This window comes from Juglans microcarpa x Juglans regia, chromosome 1D (assembly GCF_004785595.1).
Source record: "Juglans microcarpa x Juglans regia isolate MS1-56 chromosome 1D, Jm3101_v1.0, whole genome shotgun sequence".
NCBI classification, from domain to species: domain Eukaryota; kingdom Viridiplantae; phylum Streptophyta; class Magnoliopsida; order Fagales; family Juglandaceae; genus Juglans; species Juglans microcarpa x Juglans regia.
The window spans coordinates 18,956,492-18,974,674 of NC_054594.1; the positions used below are offsets into that span (position 1 = coordinate 18,956,492).

General features: G+C 38.0%; 1 protein-coding gene and 1 pseudogene across 1 annotated transcript; one reads left to right on the top strand and one right to left on the bottom strand.

Moving 5' to 3' along the window:
- Positions 1 to 4,884: 4,884 nt before the first annotated feature.
- On the top strand, positions 4,885 to 15,248 carry LOC121237700 (annotated as a pseudogene).
- Positions 15,249 to 15,445: 197 nt separating this feature from the next.
- On the bottom strand, positions 15,446 to 17,153 carry LOC121238482 (putative ubiquitin-conjugating enzyme E2 38). Its single transcript, XM_041135365.1, has one exon. The coding sequence runs from the start codon at positions 16,953 to 16,955 to the stop codon at positions 15,834 to 15,836; it is 1,122 nt and encodes a 373-aa protein (XP_040991299.1). The 5' UTR covers positions 16,956 to 17,153; the 3' UTR covers positions 15,446 to 15,833.
- Positions 17,154 to 18,183: the final 1,030 nt, after the last annotated feature.

Genomic DNA, 18,183 nt, shown 5'->3' on the forward strand with positions numbered 1-18,183 from the left:
TTCCTCTTCTCTGCAACAAATATTTGAATCATCTACTTACAGGTAACTGCTTTATACCAAATCAATACTATTTGGTTCAACTTTACGCAGATGCTGTAGTTATCTGGGTTAAATACTATGCATGTTTTTAAATATCGGATCATTAATGAAAGTTTAAACCTTTTTTCAGGATGTTTTTAATGTTTTCTCCTTATTTTGTTTTGTTGGCTTTTTGGAATGTTGTTGTTTTTACCTCCTTTTATTTTTCCTGCTTCTTAGCTAGTCTTATTGTACCCCTGCAATTTCAGTGATGATGAATACCCAAATGTCGACTAGGATAGTCTTGGCTTTTGCATGATGCGTACTGATTACATGTACATGACGAAATGCACTAAAGGAGAGTGTTTTGAACAAGGACAGCTTAGTCGATATGGAAACATTGAGCTGAGCCCTATTGCTGGAGTTCTAAATTATGGGCAAGTATGCTGCAGTTGATGTTTGCTTCAAAATTTAATTGTATGTAAACAAAGGATGTCTTGTTTGATTGTTTTTATTTTTCAAAAAAAGGGTTTTATTTCGTTGAATTTAGGAACTTTGAGGGTAGCTTTGTTTTACCCTTCACTTCTGTAACCTAAAGGAAACTTATAATCAAGTGAAAAATCTGACTATGGACTGTTTGAAGGCACAAAAGCATACAGGAGTGAAGATGGACGCCTTCTTCTCTTTCATCCAGACCAAAATGTAATTAAAATGAAAATGGGGGCTGAAAGAATGTGCATGCCATCACCCTCCATTGTCTTGAAGCAAACTGCCATAGCCAACAGGTGTTGGGTGATCTCTCTTTGTCTTGAAGAAAATGCCCAAGACTTATGCTGCATTGAAACTTCTATTATTTTTTAAGTTACTTCGGTCAGTGGAAGTTAAACATATTTTTAAAGATATGAATTTGCGACATTGAACACAAACACAGGTTCCTCCTGCGGGGAAATGGTCTCTGTATTTCAAGGTGGTGATATATACACATATCTTGCTTTTTTCTTTTGGCTTAAATTGATGCTTAATTTTTGCTTCTATTAATGATAGAATTGATGAAGTCCATTTCTTTGGTGTCTTGGAAATGAGGAATCATAATTCTTGGAGATTTCAAATAATTTGAGTTTCTATTTTTGGCTTGGACCTTTCATCCTTTTTTTTTTTTCGTGATTATTTTTTCTTTCTGAGTGGAGTAAAGATTATAACTTCTATATGCAAGATAGTCATTAATTAATGCATATCTTTCTGGTATTGATTTGCAGCAATTTACATTTTAATTGACAATTTCATAGGAGCTAAGAACTTTAGCAGTGGGGCAACATGGAGGCATGTTTACTCGATTGAAAAAGTGAACTTGAGTAATATGCATAATCTTTTCTTTTTTATTTCATCTTTTCAGTCTTAGTTTCTCTTACATATTTATTTGTGTGCAAACTTTTTAGGGAGTTTCAACCTTTTGTTAAATTCAAACGTGATCATGAGGCCGACACTGTTTTCAATGTTCTTGATCAATTGATGTACAAGGGTGGATATTTGTTCAAGAAAACACCAATAGATTCTTAAGTTGCTAGAGAGTTCAACCATCAGAAAATGAGCTCCTGAATTTTAAACCTTCTATGAATACAAAATCTAATAATTTGGAGTGACTTTCACAGCTTTATGGTGAACAAAAGAAAAAAAAAAGATAATAACAAGAAATAGAGGGCATGGGAAATAAGGCTCCTTATGTTCTGAACAGTTATGAACTATATAATCTTGTTTGCCAGCAAGACAGATACTGGCTTGCCCACTACTCCATGCAAGCTAGAACTCCTTAAGGATGTGCTGGGTAAGAATGGGAGATCCAAATTCTGTACCAGGTGTATGCAAAATGGGATTAGGAAAGGAGAGGAACCCCAAATTTACTTTTGTGGTTAGTATTATAAGATTAATGTTTATTGTCCTATATATATTTTAAAGTTCCTCTTGTTCCTACCATTTTCACAAGTTCTTTATTCTGTAGAAATATTGCCTATTTTTCAATAGAACTCTATGCATGAATTATTTAGAATGGCAATCAACTGTTATCTTTTGTGCACTGAAAACAGTTACTACCTCGGTAAGGTAAATACCGACCGGTACGATACGAAATTTAAAATATTGGCTGGGACACAGTATATATGAACATGTGTGCGTTGCAGCATATTTTTTTTTCCTCTTACTAAATGTGTGATATATAAATGATGAGTTTAAGAATTCAATAAGTTTAAGAAAAATAAAATAAAAAAAAATTAAAAACAAAAAAAAAATGTGATATATAATATATAAGGATGATGAATAGCAAAAATCATATTTTTTGGGGTGGTTTACCTCATTTGCATCATTAAATTAGTTGATCGATCGATCCTATCATGTTTCTTCAACTTTCCTTTACATTAGTGTTAATTAGTAATTCCAATATATAAGATAATGCTTTTTGAAGTTACGCCTTGGTTTTGGGGTTTTCCCCTATTGTATATGGTATATTTCTATGCTAAAAGTGAATGCGATCGAATAATCTCGTTTGGATGGTTTTATCTCATCATTATAATTTTTTCAAATTCTCATATAAAATATAATAAATAATTTAATTTTTTTAAATATCAAAATATAATAAGATTAAGAAAATAATATTCTAATAATATTTTATTCAACTTTTAATTTTCATCTCAACTTACTGTCTAAACGACACCTAAATAAGAATTGAGGTACCGAAAAAACGGTGAGTATTGAAATCTATTGATATTTCTCCTTATTTATAGTAGATAAAATTGCCAGCTAACTTGATTAAAACTAGTCTCTTTTTAGAGTTATATATACAACCGGTTAATGTATAAATTTGCAAAATAAGTCAGAGTGGAGGAAAGAATCATTCTCGACCTACGATGGTGATTCGAACGTCGATACGGTGTTATTGGCGTTCATTCATAAAAATAAATAGTATATAAGCAAATAAAGGATAAATAGATAGATACAAATATTTACGTGGTTCGACATAAAGTTTACATACATAAGTTGTTTTAGGGCGAAATCCACAATTAAGAAAATTTACAATATCTTATGACCTCACATATAACTCAATACAATAAAAAAATTTAGGATTTCGAGAGGTTGAAGATGATGCTTCCCTTGAGAGAAGATTCTTTGGAGTCACTGTGTGTAGTAGATGTTGTGCCTAGAGAAGTCGTAGAGAATTTTCTTTTTATAGAGGTCTATTTCCTTCTTTGAAATAGTTGTATCCTACTTGTCTTATGTCACTTTCACCTTTTTATATGAGTCAACCTCTTTTATTTATCTTTTCTTTACATTATCTCTTAACATATATATTCTTTTATTATTAGTGATAGGTTTTCATGGGCTAGACTCACTCACTTGTATCCCTAATACCAGGGCCGGCTAGAGGGGTAGGCAACTAAGGTCACTGCCTAAGGCCCCCCACCTTGAGTAGGCCCCCAAATTAAAAGAAGAAAATAATTATTATGACCCTAAGAAATAAATTATAGAAAAAATATTAGTTAGCATAAAAGATGAAAAGTTTTTGCCTAAAATAAAATCAATCTTAAATGGTAAGATTTGGTAAAAAAAAAAAAAAAACCAGTCAATATAAAAGTTTTACTAAAAAAAAAAAAATTTACTGTAAAATTTTTAGACAATAGTAAAATTGGAATAGAAGTAGCAAAATGATGATATATTACTGTTGAATATTTGATAAAATATTATGTTTATTTTGATATTGATGGCCTTATTTGTTTTCAAAATGAAGTATTAAAGGAAGTATATATGGATAAGGGATAATACTCTATGTACAGAAAAATTAGATTCTCTTTCAAATTGTTATAGGACTTTCAGATATTTTTAATCAAAACAATATTAATATTTGTTTTGCATCTCATAAATTTTCAAGAAATTTTATTATTTAATATATAAATATTATTATCATTTTTAAATTAAAGCATCATGTACTTAATAATTGCCTTAGGCCACAAAATATATTGAGCCGCCCCGCCTAATACAATCCGTTTTGTGATTCTTCAAGATAATCAAGGCTAGTGACGAGATTTTTATATATATAGCATTATGTAAAACGAAAAATGTAAGAGCGTGGTTCAATGTTTTGAATACCGTATCGGATGCTGTACTGGTCAAGATATTGGAACGAAATATTTCGGTACCGGTACCATTTCGAAATAGCGTTTCAGGATAACGTTTCGGATAGTCGATATATAAATAAATTATATATAAATACATATATATATATATAAATTATAAATAGTCTAGTCTGAATTGAGGGTTAAAAAATAAGTTTATAGTTTAAAAAAAGGAAAAAAAAAAAGTTTGTAGTTAGCATTAATTAATCGAAATCATTTTTAGATTTTAATTCTATTTCTCTGGTTTTCTCGGTCCGACTTTCCTTTCAAACAAATAATGTGATCATGATTTTCGTTATTTACGATTGGGAAAGATATTCTAACGAGTAATAATTTAGAGAAGTTATTGTAATAGTATATATTTAGTATTCACTATATAATTATTTTTAATTCTCTATTTTTTTATTTTAAATTTAAAAGATATGTAGTTTAGATGATAACACATTATATATACAAAATAGTTACTCTAAACAATAATTTTTATCTATATTTATTCCATTCTAATTCATTTCTTTTCCATTTTAGTGTTTGTATATATCTTATGCATCGGATACACGTGGATGATAATAATTGGCTTCATTGGACGGTGTAGTACGGTCGAGCCAACCTTCCACACAAAAGAATGGCAATGGTACTGATACTGACGATTTGCAAGAGATTTGGTATCAGTTGGTAAAAAACCTTTCCGAAAGTGCATCACGAGATTTGGTATCATAGTTTTTAAGTACAGAGAAACACAAAAAACTGTAAAGCTGACCGATTGGTTTCTCTGTCGTCAAGCACGCATGCACGCATCTTATGGGAATGAGCGATTAAACTGGAGATCAGACTCAGTACAGTACTCTAGCAACCAGTCTCGCCATTTTTTCTATAAATATTCAGTACTCCTAGTTCCCATGGTTTGCTCCAAAGAACACTTGCTTGCCGCCGGCCTACTTCACAATTGAGTTTCGTAGTTATAGTTGCTCTCTGCATATTCTTCAAGTTTGATTCGTTTTCTTTGCTTGAAAATTCTTGTCTATGGCTCTTCCCAATCTATTCCCTCGGCTTCTTAGCGCTGCGGCTGATCCCTCGGATCAAACTAAGTCCGCCTCTAGATTTTCCTTGTCCCCACACCGAAGTCTCTGTCTAAATGGAATTATAACCATTCTCTCTGATGTTCCCAAGAATGTGACCCTCTCAGCTTTCTCTTCATTACCCCATGCAACGTATACAGACTCTCCTCCCCCTCATAATATTCTTGAATCCGTTGAAAGCAAGTCTCAAAACGGGGCCTTCCTTGGTTTATCCGTTGAGGAACCCCATGATCGGATTCTAAACCCTATCGGAAAGCTCCTTGACCGGAAATTTTTGAATATTTTTCGGTTCAAGACCTGGTGGTCGACGATGTGGGTTGGTTCTAATGGATCCGATTTACAGATGGAGACCCAACTGATCCTTTCACAAGTCCCCGAGATGAACTCCTACGCTCTCGTTATCCTTTGATAGAAGGAAGCTTTCGCTCAGCAATTCACCCCGGGGCTAATGGAGACGTGGTGTTATGCGTCGAAAGCGGCACGATGAAAGTGAAGGGCAAGACCTTCTCGTCTTGTGCATATCTGCACGTCGGGGACAACCCTTATGACCTCATGCGGGATGTCTTTGCCGCTGTGCGTGTCCACTTGGGCAAGTTCAGGCTTTTGGAGGAGAAAATTCTGCCAAAAATCGTTGATAAATTCGGATGGTGCTCTTGGGATGCGTTTTATCTGACGGTGGAGCCTGTGGGATTGTGGCATGGCGTTAAGAGCTTTGTGGAGAACGGGTTTCCACCACGGTTTTTGATTATAGATGATGGGTGGCAAAGCATAAACATGGACCATGAGTCTCCCTTAATGGACTCCAAGGATCTATCGGGACTTGGGTCTCAAATGCTTTGCAGGCTCCACAGAATCGAGGAGAATGACAAGTTCGCAAAGTACCAGGCGGGTGCTATATATGCTAAAGCCCGATGCACCAACATTTGATCAGGAAAAACATGACAAAATGTTCAGAGAAATGGTTGCCTCAGGCCCTCAGCAGAGAAAAAATCGAAGCTGAAGATAGAGACTAATGGTGATCATGACCCTGATCATGACGATCACTCGAGCCATGCAGATCAGGGAACCATCATAGAGTATTTAAACGAAGAAGACGGAGTAGAGAGAGGGGGTTTGTAGGCAATGGTGAGTGATCTAAAGACAAAATTCCCTAGCTTGGATGATGTGTATGTGTGGCACGCTCTGTGTGGAGCTTGGGGTGGATTTAGGCCTGGGACAATGACTGGGTTGGATGCCAAAGTGACTTGTGCAAAATTGGCTACAGGGCTCGAGAAGTGCATGTATGATTTGGCAGTGGTTATGATTGTTAAAGGTGGAATTGGGCTTCTGAATCCAGACCAAGCTGCAGACCTGTACGAGTCCATGCACTCATATTTGGCTGATGCTGGTATTTCTGGCGTTAAAGTGGATGTCATCCATGTAAGCGTTTATTATTATAATTTCCAGTACTTTTTTTTTTTTTTAATAAGAAAACAATTCTCATTGATACTAGAAAGTTACAGACATTTTTCAAGCTAATTGGCTTGAGAAATAAAGTCTGGGAAACTATCCCACCACATAGATATGGTTTCAACATTCCATGCATAACGTGCAAGCTTATGAGCTGCCTCATTTACTTCTCTATAAACATGTTGGACTACACATTCCCCAAACATATGTTGTAATTTCCGAATTTCCATCACAAGAGAGTCCAACATCACAGCCGTGTCCCCATCTGCTTGAATAGCTTGGAAAGCCAACAAACAATCATTCTCTATTATTACTTTTTTTTTTCCTATGTTTACACATAGCTGTAATCCTCTGAAAATGGCTGGTAACTCAATAGTTTCATATACTACATTTTCCACTTTACTAGCTGCCCAAACAATCTCACCTGCAGCATTTCGTAGAACCAATTAATACCACACCAGCCCTATTTAGTTCACCAAAAACTGCTCCATCAACATTGAGCTTCAGGAAATCAATAGGAGGGGGTTTCCAACTTAAGAACTCTATAGCCTTTGCTTTTGGAACCTGTTTAATTTCCTTAAACCTTCGTAACAGAGAAAGGGCATTTTCAACCACCTGTTTTGGTTCAATTTGCTCCTTATCATGCATCATTTTATTCCTTCTCCACCAAAATCCCCAGGCTATAGAATAAAACAAAGATAAGTCCCCTGTTTTACCCTCTTTCAGCACTTTCAAAGCAATCTCCATTATAGTCGTGTTCCCTTCCATCATATCCATCATAGGCACATATTATTATAATTTCCAGTACTTATTTGATCATTTGGGGTACAAATTTATTCACACCACAATGTTCAACATCAACTTAATCATCATCATCATCTACTACATGTTATCATTATGTCACGATCTAGTACTCTTTTAGATCTATTTCATAAGTTTCTCCCAAAACGGTCACTAGTACTGTACTGTATGTATGGCAGTACGTGCTAATTTTATCAGTTATATATATATATATATATTGTTGTGAAAAACGATGGCAATAAAGTAAATTCAAACAAGGAAAAAATAAGCAATCACACACGACACAGTATTTACGTGGTTCGGCAAATTGCCTACGTCCACGGGAGCTGCAGAGGATTTGTATTACTTGAGGAATCACAATACAATGTATGTAGAGCGGCTACTGTTCACTCTGATACAGTACAAGTCATAAAATATCAATATATATATATGTTATGCGGCGGAAACCCTAAATTCAGCAGAATTAGTGATGTTCGCTCGAGCAGCGTGTCGAGCCCGCATCGAGCGAACCTGTTTCCCGTAACTGCTCAAGCTATGTGTCGAGCGGCTTCTCAAGCGAAGTTTTCTGACTTCCCTCCGCTCGAGCCATGTGTCGAGCGGCTCCTCAAGCGAAGCTCTCTGACTTCCCTCCGCTCGAGCTGTGTGTCGAGCGGTGTTGAGCGAAGCTCTCTGACTTGCCTTTGCTTGAACGATCTGTCGAGCTATCTTTGAACGAAGCTCTCTGACTTGTATTCGCTCAAGCGGCTAGACGCTCCGCTCGAGCGCCGTGGACCAGACTCCAAATACTCAACAATTCTCCCACTTGGAGACTGGTACACCCACAGTATCGCCCTCTGCCTCAAACATGATATCCTCCACCTCTGCAACTCACAGCTCCTGTCTTCATGCAAGAAGACCAATTGAAGTTGCGCACAACTTCAGTTTCTCAAGTGTAACACCCTTTGTCAACATATCAGCAGGGTTCTTACTTCCACAAATTTTCTCAAGTAGCAATTGTTCATCATCTAACAATGATCGTATAAAGTGATACCTGATTTGAACGTGCTTAGTCCTGGAATGAAATGCTGGGTTCTTGGCAAGGAATATGGCACTCTGACTGTCACTGTAGAGAATGCCCTTCTGATTCTTTTTACCCAATTCCTCCAAGAAGCCCTGTATCCAAACCATCTCCTTTGCAGCTTCTGAAACTGCAATATACTCAGCTTCTGTAGTAGACAAAGAAACTATCTTCTGTAGATTGGAACCCCATGAAACTGCAGTACCACCCAGAGTGTAAACAAACCCTGTGGTACTTTTTCTGCTATCAGTATCTCCAGCTAAATCAGCATCAACATAGCCTTGCACCTCTAAGCCCTCTCCTGAGAAACACAAGCACGTTTCTGAGGAGCCTTTTAGGTACCTCAAAATCCACTTCACTGCTTCCCAATGTTGTTTTCCAGGGTTACTCATGTATCTACTCACAACTCCCACTGCATGGACAATATCTGGTCTAGTGCAAACCATAGCATACATAAGTGAACCAATAGCTGAGGCATAAGGGACCTTACTCATATAGTCTTGATCCTCTTCTGACTTTGGTGCCTGATCCTTGCTGAGTCTAAAGTGACTACCCAAGGGTGTGCCAAAGGACTTGGCCTTGTCCATATGGAACCGGTTGAGTACCTTTTTCACATACTCAGCCTGTGAGAGTCTCAACGTGCCTCTGACTCTGTCTCTGACAATTCTCATGTCAAGGATTTACTTTGCAGCTCCTAAATCCTTCATTACAAAATGCTCTGACATCTACTTCTTCAGATTATTGATCTCATCAATATTTGCCCCTGCAATAAGCATGTCATCCACATATAGCAACAAAATAATGTAAGAATTGTCAAACAGCCTGACATAGCAGCAGTGATCTGCCTGACTTCTTATGTACCCTGCACTGCACATGAAACTGTCAAACTTCTTATACCACTATCTAGGAGCTTGTTTCAGGCCATACAAGCTCTTCTTCAGTCTGGAAACTGAACCTTCCTTTCCCTGTACCACAAACTCCTCAGGTTGGTGCATGTAGATGTCTTCTTCAAGATCTCCATGAAGAAAAGCTGTCTTCACATCTAGCTGCTCAAGAAATAGATCTTTAGTAGCAACCATAACCAAAACTAACCTGATGGTTGTGATCTTTACCACAGGTGAAAAGATCTCAGAGTAATCAATGCCCTGTTTTTGCTGAAAGCCTTTTTCAACAAGTCTAGCCTTGTATCTCTTACTGCCATCATGCTCAATTTTTACCCGGTACACCCACTTGTTGTGTAAAGCCTTCTTCCCTGATGGAAGTTCTGTCAACTCCCATGTCTGATTCCCTAATAAGGAATCCATTTCATCCTTCATGGCCAACTCCCACTTGCTAGAATTTTCATCTTACAAGGTTTCTTGATAACTCTGCGGTTCTCCACCATCTGTCAATAGAATATAATTCAAAGTAGGTGAGAAACGCTGTGGAGGATGAATAGTCCTAACTAACTTGCGAACTGCAGCTGTAGGAGTGGACGGCGCTGGATCTGACTGCGGAATAATAGGAATGGGTGCACTGTGCCCACTCTCCCCGTCACTCATTTCCCTACACTGCACTGTGACCTCTGGTAGATCATCCAAACTCACAAAGTCAGACTCCTGAGGAACTGCTTCAGCAACTGTGCTAGACTTGTCCTTGTACATAATCTTCTCATTGAAGATCACATTCCTGCTTCTTATAATCTTCCGACCCTGATCATCCCAGAAACGATAGCCAAATGCCTCGTCTCCATAGCCAATGAAATAACATTTCCTTGACTTAGCCTCAAGCTTACTACGAGCATCAGAATCAATAATAACATAATAAAGATAGCCAAAGATTTTAAGATGAGAAAATTTGACCTCTTTCCCGCTCCAAGCCTCCTCAGGCAATCCACAATCCAATGGAACTGATGGCCCCTTTGTTTATCAAGTATACTGCAATGCTAACTGCATCTGCCCAGAAAGTAGGTGGTAAGCCAGCATGCAGCCTCATGCTTCTAGCACGGTCATTTATGATTCTGTTCATGCGCTCAGCAACTCCATTTTACTGTGGTGTCCTAGGAATGGTCTTCTCCATTCTAATACCCTGAGTAGCACAATACTCCTTGAACCCACTATCAATGTACTCACCACCATTATCAGACCTTAAGCATTTCAACTTCAAGTCTGTCTCTGTTCAACCATGGCTTTCCAAATTTTGAACATATTAAATACATCAGATTTGTGTTTCAGAAAATAGACCCATACCTTCCTACTGTGGTCATCAATGAATGTAACATAGTAACGAGAACCTCCAAGAGATGCTACTGGGGAAGGTCCCCATACATCAGTGTGCACAAGATCTAGTCTCTCTGACTTTAGTGTTCTGCCACTCTTCAAGAAACTGACCTTCTTCTGTTTTCCCATAATGCAACTCTCACACATATTGAGATCAACTGACTTCAGTTCTGGTAGCTTGCCTCTAGACAGAAGTTCTTTCATGCCCTTCCGACTCATATGGCCAAGCCTGCAATGCCACAAATCTACTGTACTCTCTGCAACAGTAGCAGCAATAGTGTTATCCAAACCAGTAGTCATATAAAGTGTACCAGTTTTCTTACCCCGAGCCAGTATCAATGCCCCTTTGGTGACCTTCCAGGTGCTATAAAACACTACTGAATGTCCACAATCATCAAGCTACCCAACAGAAATGAGATTCTTTTTCAACTCAGGAATGTGTCTGACCTTTTGTAAGGTCCATTTGTTCTTGTTAGGAAGAGCAATATCAATATCTCTCATCCCTACAACATTCAAAGCCTCTCTATCAGCCAAATACACCTTTCCAAAATTACCTGTAACATAATTCTGCATTATCTCCCGATGGGAAGATGTATGAAAGGAAGCCCCTGAATCAAGTATCTAGTCATCAACTGGATTATGAACTGCAAGTAATAGTGCATCATGTACTTCTTCAGTTACCACATTAGCACTATCATTCTCGGTCTTCTTTGGATTTCTGCAATTCTTCTTTATATGGCCAGCTTTGCCACAATTCCAACAAGTTGCCTGCTGGCCAGGCCTTGACTTGCTATTGCCCCTGTTCTTTGATTTTGATCTGCCTCTGTTTGAGTTTCTGTCTTGTGCTCTCTCCCTAGAGTCAACATTCAATGCTAAACTCGAACCTAAGGTCTCACCTGAATCTTTCCTGCGCACCTCCTCAGCTAAAATCAAATCACGAATATCATCATATTTCAACTTTGACTTACCGACAGAATTACTAAAAGCCATTCTCATGGCTTCCCAACTATTTGGCAGTGATGCCAATAGTATCAATGCACGTATCTCATCATCAAATTCAATTTCAACAGACGAAAATTGATTTGTGATAGTATTAAAATCATTCAGATGTTGTGCAACAGACGTACCATCTGCCATCTTCAAATTAAATAGCTTTTTCATCAGATGTACCTTGTTATTTGCTGACGGCTTTTCATCTGACAAAGCCGCTATGAGATCCGCAGTCGTCTTCTCCTTGATGACGTTGTGAGCAACGGATCTCGACAGGGTTAATCGGATAACCCCCAGGACCTGTCGATCCAATAGGGTCCAATCAGCAACTGACATGTTGTCCGGCTTCTTCCCCAACAAGATGAAGTTTCTTCCCATAGAGGTAGTCCTCTATCTGCATCCTCCAGTATCCATAATCCGTGCCATCAAACTTCTCGATTCCCGATATCTTCACTTCCTCTCCAGCCATTGTTTTTTCTCAGACCCGAACCTTGGCTCTTGATACTAATTGTTGTGAAAAACGATGGCAATAAAGTAAATTCAAACACGGGAAAAACAAGCAATCACACACGACACAGTATTTACGTGGTTCGGCAAAATGCCTACGTCCACGGGAGCTGCAGAGGATTTGTATTACTTGAGGAATCACAATACAATATATGTAGAGCGGCTACTATTCACTCTGATACAGTACAAGTCATAAAATATCAATATATATATGTTATGCGGCGGAAACCCTAAATTCAGCAGAATTAGTGATGTTCGCTCGAGCGGCGTGTCGAGCCCGCATCGAGCGAACCTGTTTCCCGTAACTGCTCGAGCTATGTGTCGAGCGGCTTCTCAAGCGAAAAAAACTCTTTGACTTCCCTCCGCTCGAGCCATGTGTCGAGCGGCTCCTCAAGCGAAGCTCTCTAACTTCCCTCCACTCGAGCTATGTGTCGAGCGGTGTCGAGCGAAGCTCTCTGACTTGCCTTTGCTTGAGCGATCTGTCAAGCTATCTTTGAGCGAAGCTCTCTGACTTGTATTCGCTCGAGCGGCTAGACGCTCCGCTCAAACGCCGTGGACCAGACTCCAAATACTCAACATGTGTGTGTGTGTGTGGCATCTTTCATATAATGAAAGAGGTTATATGTGTTTTTGGTATTCTCTATTAGGAAACAATGTGTTAGGTCTGTATATGTTTATATATATATATATATATATATATATATATATATATATATATGTCCACTCAATTTTCAACTTTACGGTGCACGTAATTGACACTACATCGGCATCATCATCATAATCATCATCGTCGTCGTCGTCGTCATCGTCATCATGTTGTTTATATTGTGGTTTATTAGTCATAGACAATAAAGTTGATCGTAGATACGATTATCCTTTCGAAATCACCAATACTATATCAATTGACAGAGGATGGGATGCATATTTTTCTTGATTACTGCAGAGTATCGTATCAGGTGAGCACCCTTAATTTCTTACTATTCTTAATGGTATACATAATTTCTAGGTTAAAGATTGAGCTAATTAGAGAGGAGGGGGGAGGTTCTCTGTATAGGGTAAGAGCATTCAATCAGTTTATTTTCTTTGCATAAGGAGGGTGGTAATTTCATATTGCAAAAAGTAAAAAAAAAAAAAAGAAATTAAAGGAGAATATTTCTCTGTTTTTGTTTTCTTATAATCTTAATATTCTAAACAAGCAAACACATACGTATGAATAATAATGCAACCTACGCATTGCTTTTCTGCAATTTTTCCTCCCAAACAGAAGTAATGGGCGGTCAAGTTTACCAGATTGAAGGAGTGCCCAAATCCAAATGTTGTGACTTGAAATTACTATCAGACTGAAAGGCAAAACTACATATCTTAGTTATAATAACAAGATCCATGTATTTTCCCCCTTGTGATCCCTGCTTTTCTTTTTCAACAGACTCTGGAGTATGTGTCTGAGGACCATGGTGGCCGAGTTCAGCTTGCCAAGAGGTACTATGACGGCTTAAGCCGGTCCCTGAAGAAGAATTTTGGGGGAAGTGGGCTTATTGCTAGCATGGAACAGTGTAATGATTTCTTCTTCCTGGCCACAAAGCAGATCTCTATTGGCAGAGTTGGTATGTTCCTAGCAGAAAAAAGCTCGTGTCATAAAATTGGATTCCAGAGGCAATTTGGCCATTAGAAGAAGCCTGCATTTTAAGTGACTTTTCTTCCAATAATTTTCTTCCAAACTCATTAATTCGAGTGTCTTTTGATGTGAGTGCAGGGGATGACTTCTGGTTTGAGGATCCAAATGGGGGATCCCATGGGAGTGCTGGTTACAAGGAGTACACATGATACACTGCAGCTACAACAGCCTTTGGCAGGGGCAATTCATACAGCCTGATTGGGACATGTTCCAATCTGATCATTTATGTGCTGAATTCCATGCTGGTTTTAGGATCAACCAGTCTATGTTAGTGACAAAGTTGGACGCCATAATTTCCATCTCCTGAGGAAGTTGGTTTTACCTGATGGAACCATACTCAAGTGCCAGCATTATGCCCTCCCCACCAGAGATTGCCTCTTTCAGAACCCATTATTCGATGGCAAGACCCTGCTCAAACTCTGGAACCTAAACAAGGTAATTCAAATGCCCACAATTAACATGTAACTAGTAATCATTTAGTGTAAAACTTACCAACATAATGTGAAATGATCAAAATACTTCCTGTTTTAAACTAAATGGATACCACCCATTTCAAATTTGGAGTAAAAGGTTCAATTTTGTAACCTAGGCGTGCAGCCAAGTGAGATATACTAAGTGTAATAATTGCTAATCCTAATCTTGAAAACGACAAAGCTCATTGAACCATATCTCAAACGTTGGATGCAGTATTCTGGGGTGGTTGGAGTATTCAACTGCCAAGGTGCTGGATGGTACCCAAAAGAGCACAAGTGCAAGGCGTACCCACAATTCTACAAGTACATAAATGGGGTGGTGTCTCCAGATGATGTTGAATGGGAGCAGAAAGACTTAACAGCACAGTTCCGGAGCACCGACCAATTTGCTGTCTACCTTCAGAAAGCTGATAATGTTCAAGTGCTGAGATCCAAAGACCAAATTAGCATCACCGTGCAACCTACTTCTTTTGAAATATTCACTTTCTGTCCCGTCCAAAAACTAAATGGGAGAGCTAAATTTGCACCCATCGGCCTTGAAAACATGTTTAACAGTAGAGGGGCAATAGAGTTCTTGGAATATGGAAGCAAAACAGACATCTCTAGCGTGACGATCAAGGTTAAAGGATCAGGAACACTGTTGGCTTACTCAAGTGAGAAGCCTAAGAAGATCACTCTGAATGGAGAAAAGGTGGAATTTGAGTGGTCAACCAATGGAATACTGCGGTTTGCAGTCCCTGGGATTGCTGGGGGCTTATCTGATACCTTCATTTCCATAAGCTGAATTCATATTAACGTCTGCAAAATAAGCTGACTAGGGTTTGGTGTCAGTTGTCTTTGCTTTAGGAATATCTCTAATTCTGTCCTCCACACTTGGGTAAATGTTAAGCGATTGACTGATAAATGAAGTAAATCTCTCTCTCTCTCTCATTAATATACATAATAATCATTAACATGTAACGAGCTAACAGACCAAAAGCAAAATAAAAACCATAGACAGCAATAATTTATTTATGTACCAAAGTGTAGTTAGCCTTTATATAAAGTTGTCATGTACAGTCTGGGTTGGTAAATTATGTACCTTAATCATCTCCAGATTCTCCACCCCAAAACCTACCCCTAGAAAAACATAATGGGTTGGGTCCTAGTTCTTCATGGATCAATATTTTTCTATAATTTCTTATTTCAGATATTTTTTTATAATTCAGGGAGACAGAACGTAAATATGGTATTAAATACAGTACGATTCATGAATTACGTTCTGTCTCTCTCCAAAATATAAAAAATATTTAGAGAATAAAAATTATAGAGTATATTGATCCAATTCTCCCCTTGTTTAAGGTGATGCTATACAGAAATCAAATCCCAATTATGTCCCCCTCTCTCTCACACTGACACAGAGCATTGCGAACGAGCACCCCTTTCGAGAAAACTTCTTTCCGGTCGCATCCGCTTTGATTTTTCCACGCCTCTTCAATCCCAAGATCTTCGTTATTCCCCCGAGGACTTTCTTTGCAATCCCAACACCGCGCTGCAAATTCGCAACCTCTTGAGCTTTCGACGGCGGCGGCGGCGTTTGGATTTCCACCTTCAACCGTTCGACGAAATTCCCCACTGAAGCCCCGACCCTATGAAAAGCAGTAACGAGCTCGGGGTAAAGCTTCTGCACTGACGCTTTGAATCTGTCCGACACATCGATGCTCGTTGACGACGAAGACGACGATGACGATGACCCAAAATCTCCATAGTACCCAACTCTCACGGTACCAGTTCTATAAGCATTACAAGCCCTTACTATCCTATCCCCAAGGTCCCTAAAATGCCTGGCCACAAATTCCTCGAAATTCCTCGGTGGCCTTCGGAGCAAAAAGAGCATTGTCTTGCACGATAAGATGAACACGTCCTCGTTATACGCCTGCGACTTCTTTTCCCAGATAGATCGACCCAGCATCCCGTTACCCGGTTCGTTAAAATATGGTTTTTCGTTGAGAACCAGCGCTTGGATGGAGAGCAAGACCTGGAGCACAGTGGACTCAGACGGGTTCCACTTCTCGCTCTTCTTACCGGCCCAGGTGTTGAGCAGGGACAAGCACACCCGCCCGTTGGCGTACAGATTCGGGTTGAGCCTCATCCCGTACGAACGGTAATGAACCTGGGGCGGTCGAGCCGGGTAATCGGGTGGGAAGGCGAGGTCGAAGAAGAAGAGCCCATCGTGGTACGGTGTGCCGGAGGCGCCGACGATCACGGCTCTGAGCAAATCGATGCGCTTTTCGTAGACACGCACGAAGATCGACTCCGGGAGGTTCTTCTCTAGGATCCTCCACTCCTGCACGATCTTCTTGTGCGTCTTACTGTTCTCATTGACGAAGCAATCTCCGGCGTCCTTTTTGGGTCGGTTCAGGAGGAAGTAGGAGTGATCGGACTGATCCGAGACGACGTCGAATCGGCTGAAAGATGCGCCCGTCACTTCAATCTCGCCGTTCTCAGACATTGGGCATGCGTTTCGAGTGTTTTTCTTGTTTGGATAGTTTAGTTAGGAGATTTTAAGAAAGAAAAACCTTTCACATCATTAACTATTTACTATCTCATAACACATTCTCACATCCTAAAAAAAATATTTTAATATCTTAAAAAAAATAGAATACATAAATATAAAAATTAATAATAACTGATACATAAATTTTTTTTTTAAAAATTATTTTTTTATGACTCAAGTTAAGTACAGTGATAAGAGTTCTGTTGTTAAACTGAATAATACTTTATACAATTATAAATTTTATAAATGTTGGATAGCTTTTTTAAAAAAGTAAAATTTATTATTAAAAGATTTAAGAGTTCTGTTGTTAAACTGAGTAATACTTAGTACAATTATAAATTTTATAAATGTTGGATAGCTTTTTTAAAAAAGTAAAATTTATTATTAAAAAATTAATTAATTTTTTTACTTAAATATCAAATTTATTAACTTTTTAAAAAGAAGTACACGGTATTTACATACTTTATAACTATAAATATCATTTTTTTAATTTAAAATAATTAAAATAATTATATGAAATAATTTAATTTAAAAATAAATTTTAAATTGCAAATAAAATTTAAAATGTTATATATTTACTCGAGAATAGAATAACTCAAGATCTTCCGAATGATTAGAAAATTAACGGTGATCCAAGGGCTAGCTCGAAGGCCTCATGTGTGAGCGGATGTTTTGAAGGGCGTGTGCTATGGTTCCGTATAATTGCTTTCCAAATTAGAATATTTTCATATTGATCCAAAGAATATGAGTATTATAATAAGAGAATAAAAGAACACTTTCATTTGGTAGCTTAATTATTTGGATTTGGGTTAAAAAACGAGAGAGTTGCTTGGATATGAATTTGGGAGATTATACAAGCGCTTTGATAGATAATATCACTTCAACGCAGTTAAATAAGAGTACGTAAAGATGTAATAAATAACATTTGAATACAAGTTGGGTTTAAATATAGAGAAATTTTATTTGTAATATTGATTAGGGTACTGTGTGTGCCATCCTATTGATAAATATGGATAAAAAGAAAAAAATCATCATTTTAAAAAAGATATTATTATAATTTTAAATTTTTTTTAAACACTACTGTATGAACCTACATGAGCTGTCTCTATTTAAGAAATGTATGTAGATTAACTCTTAAATATACAATTTCTGTGCAAGTATTTTATAAAAAAATGAATATATA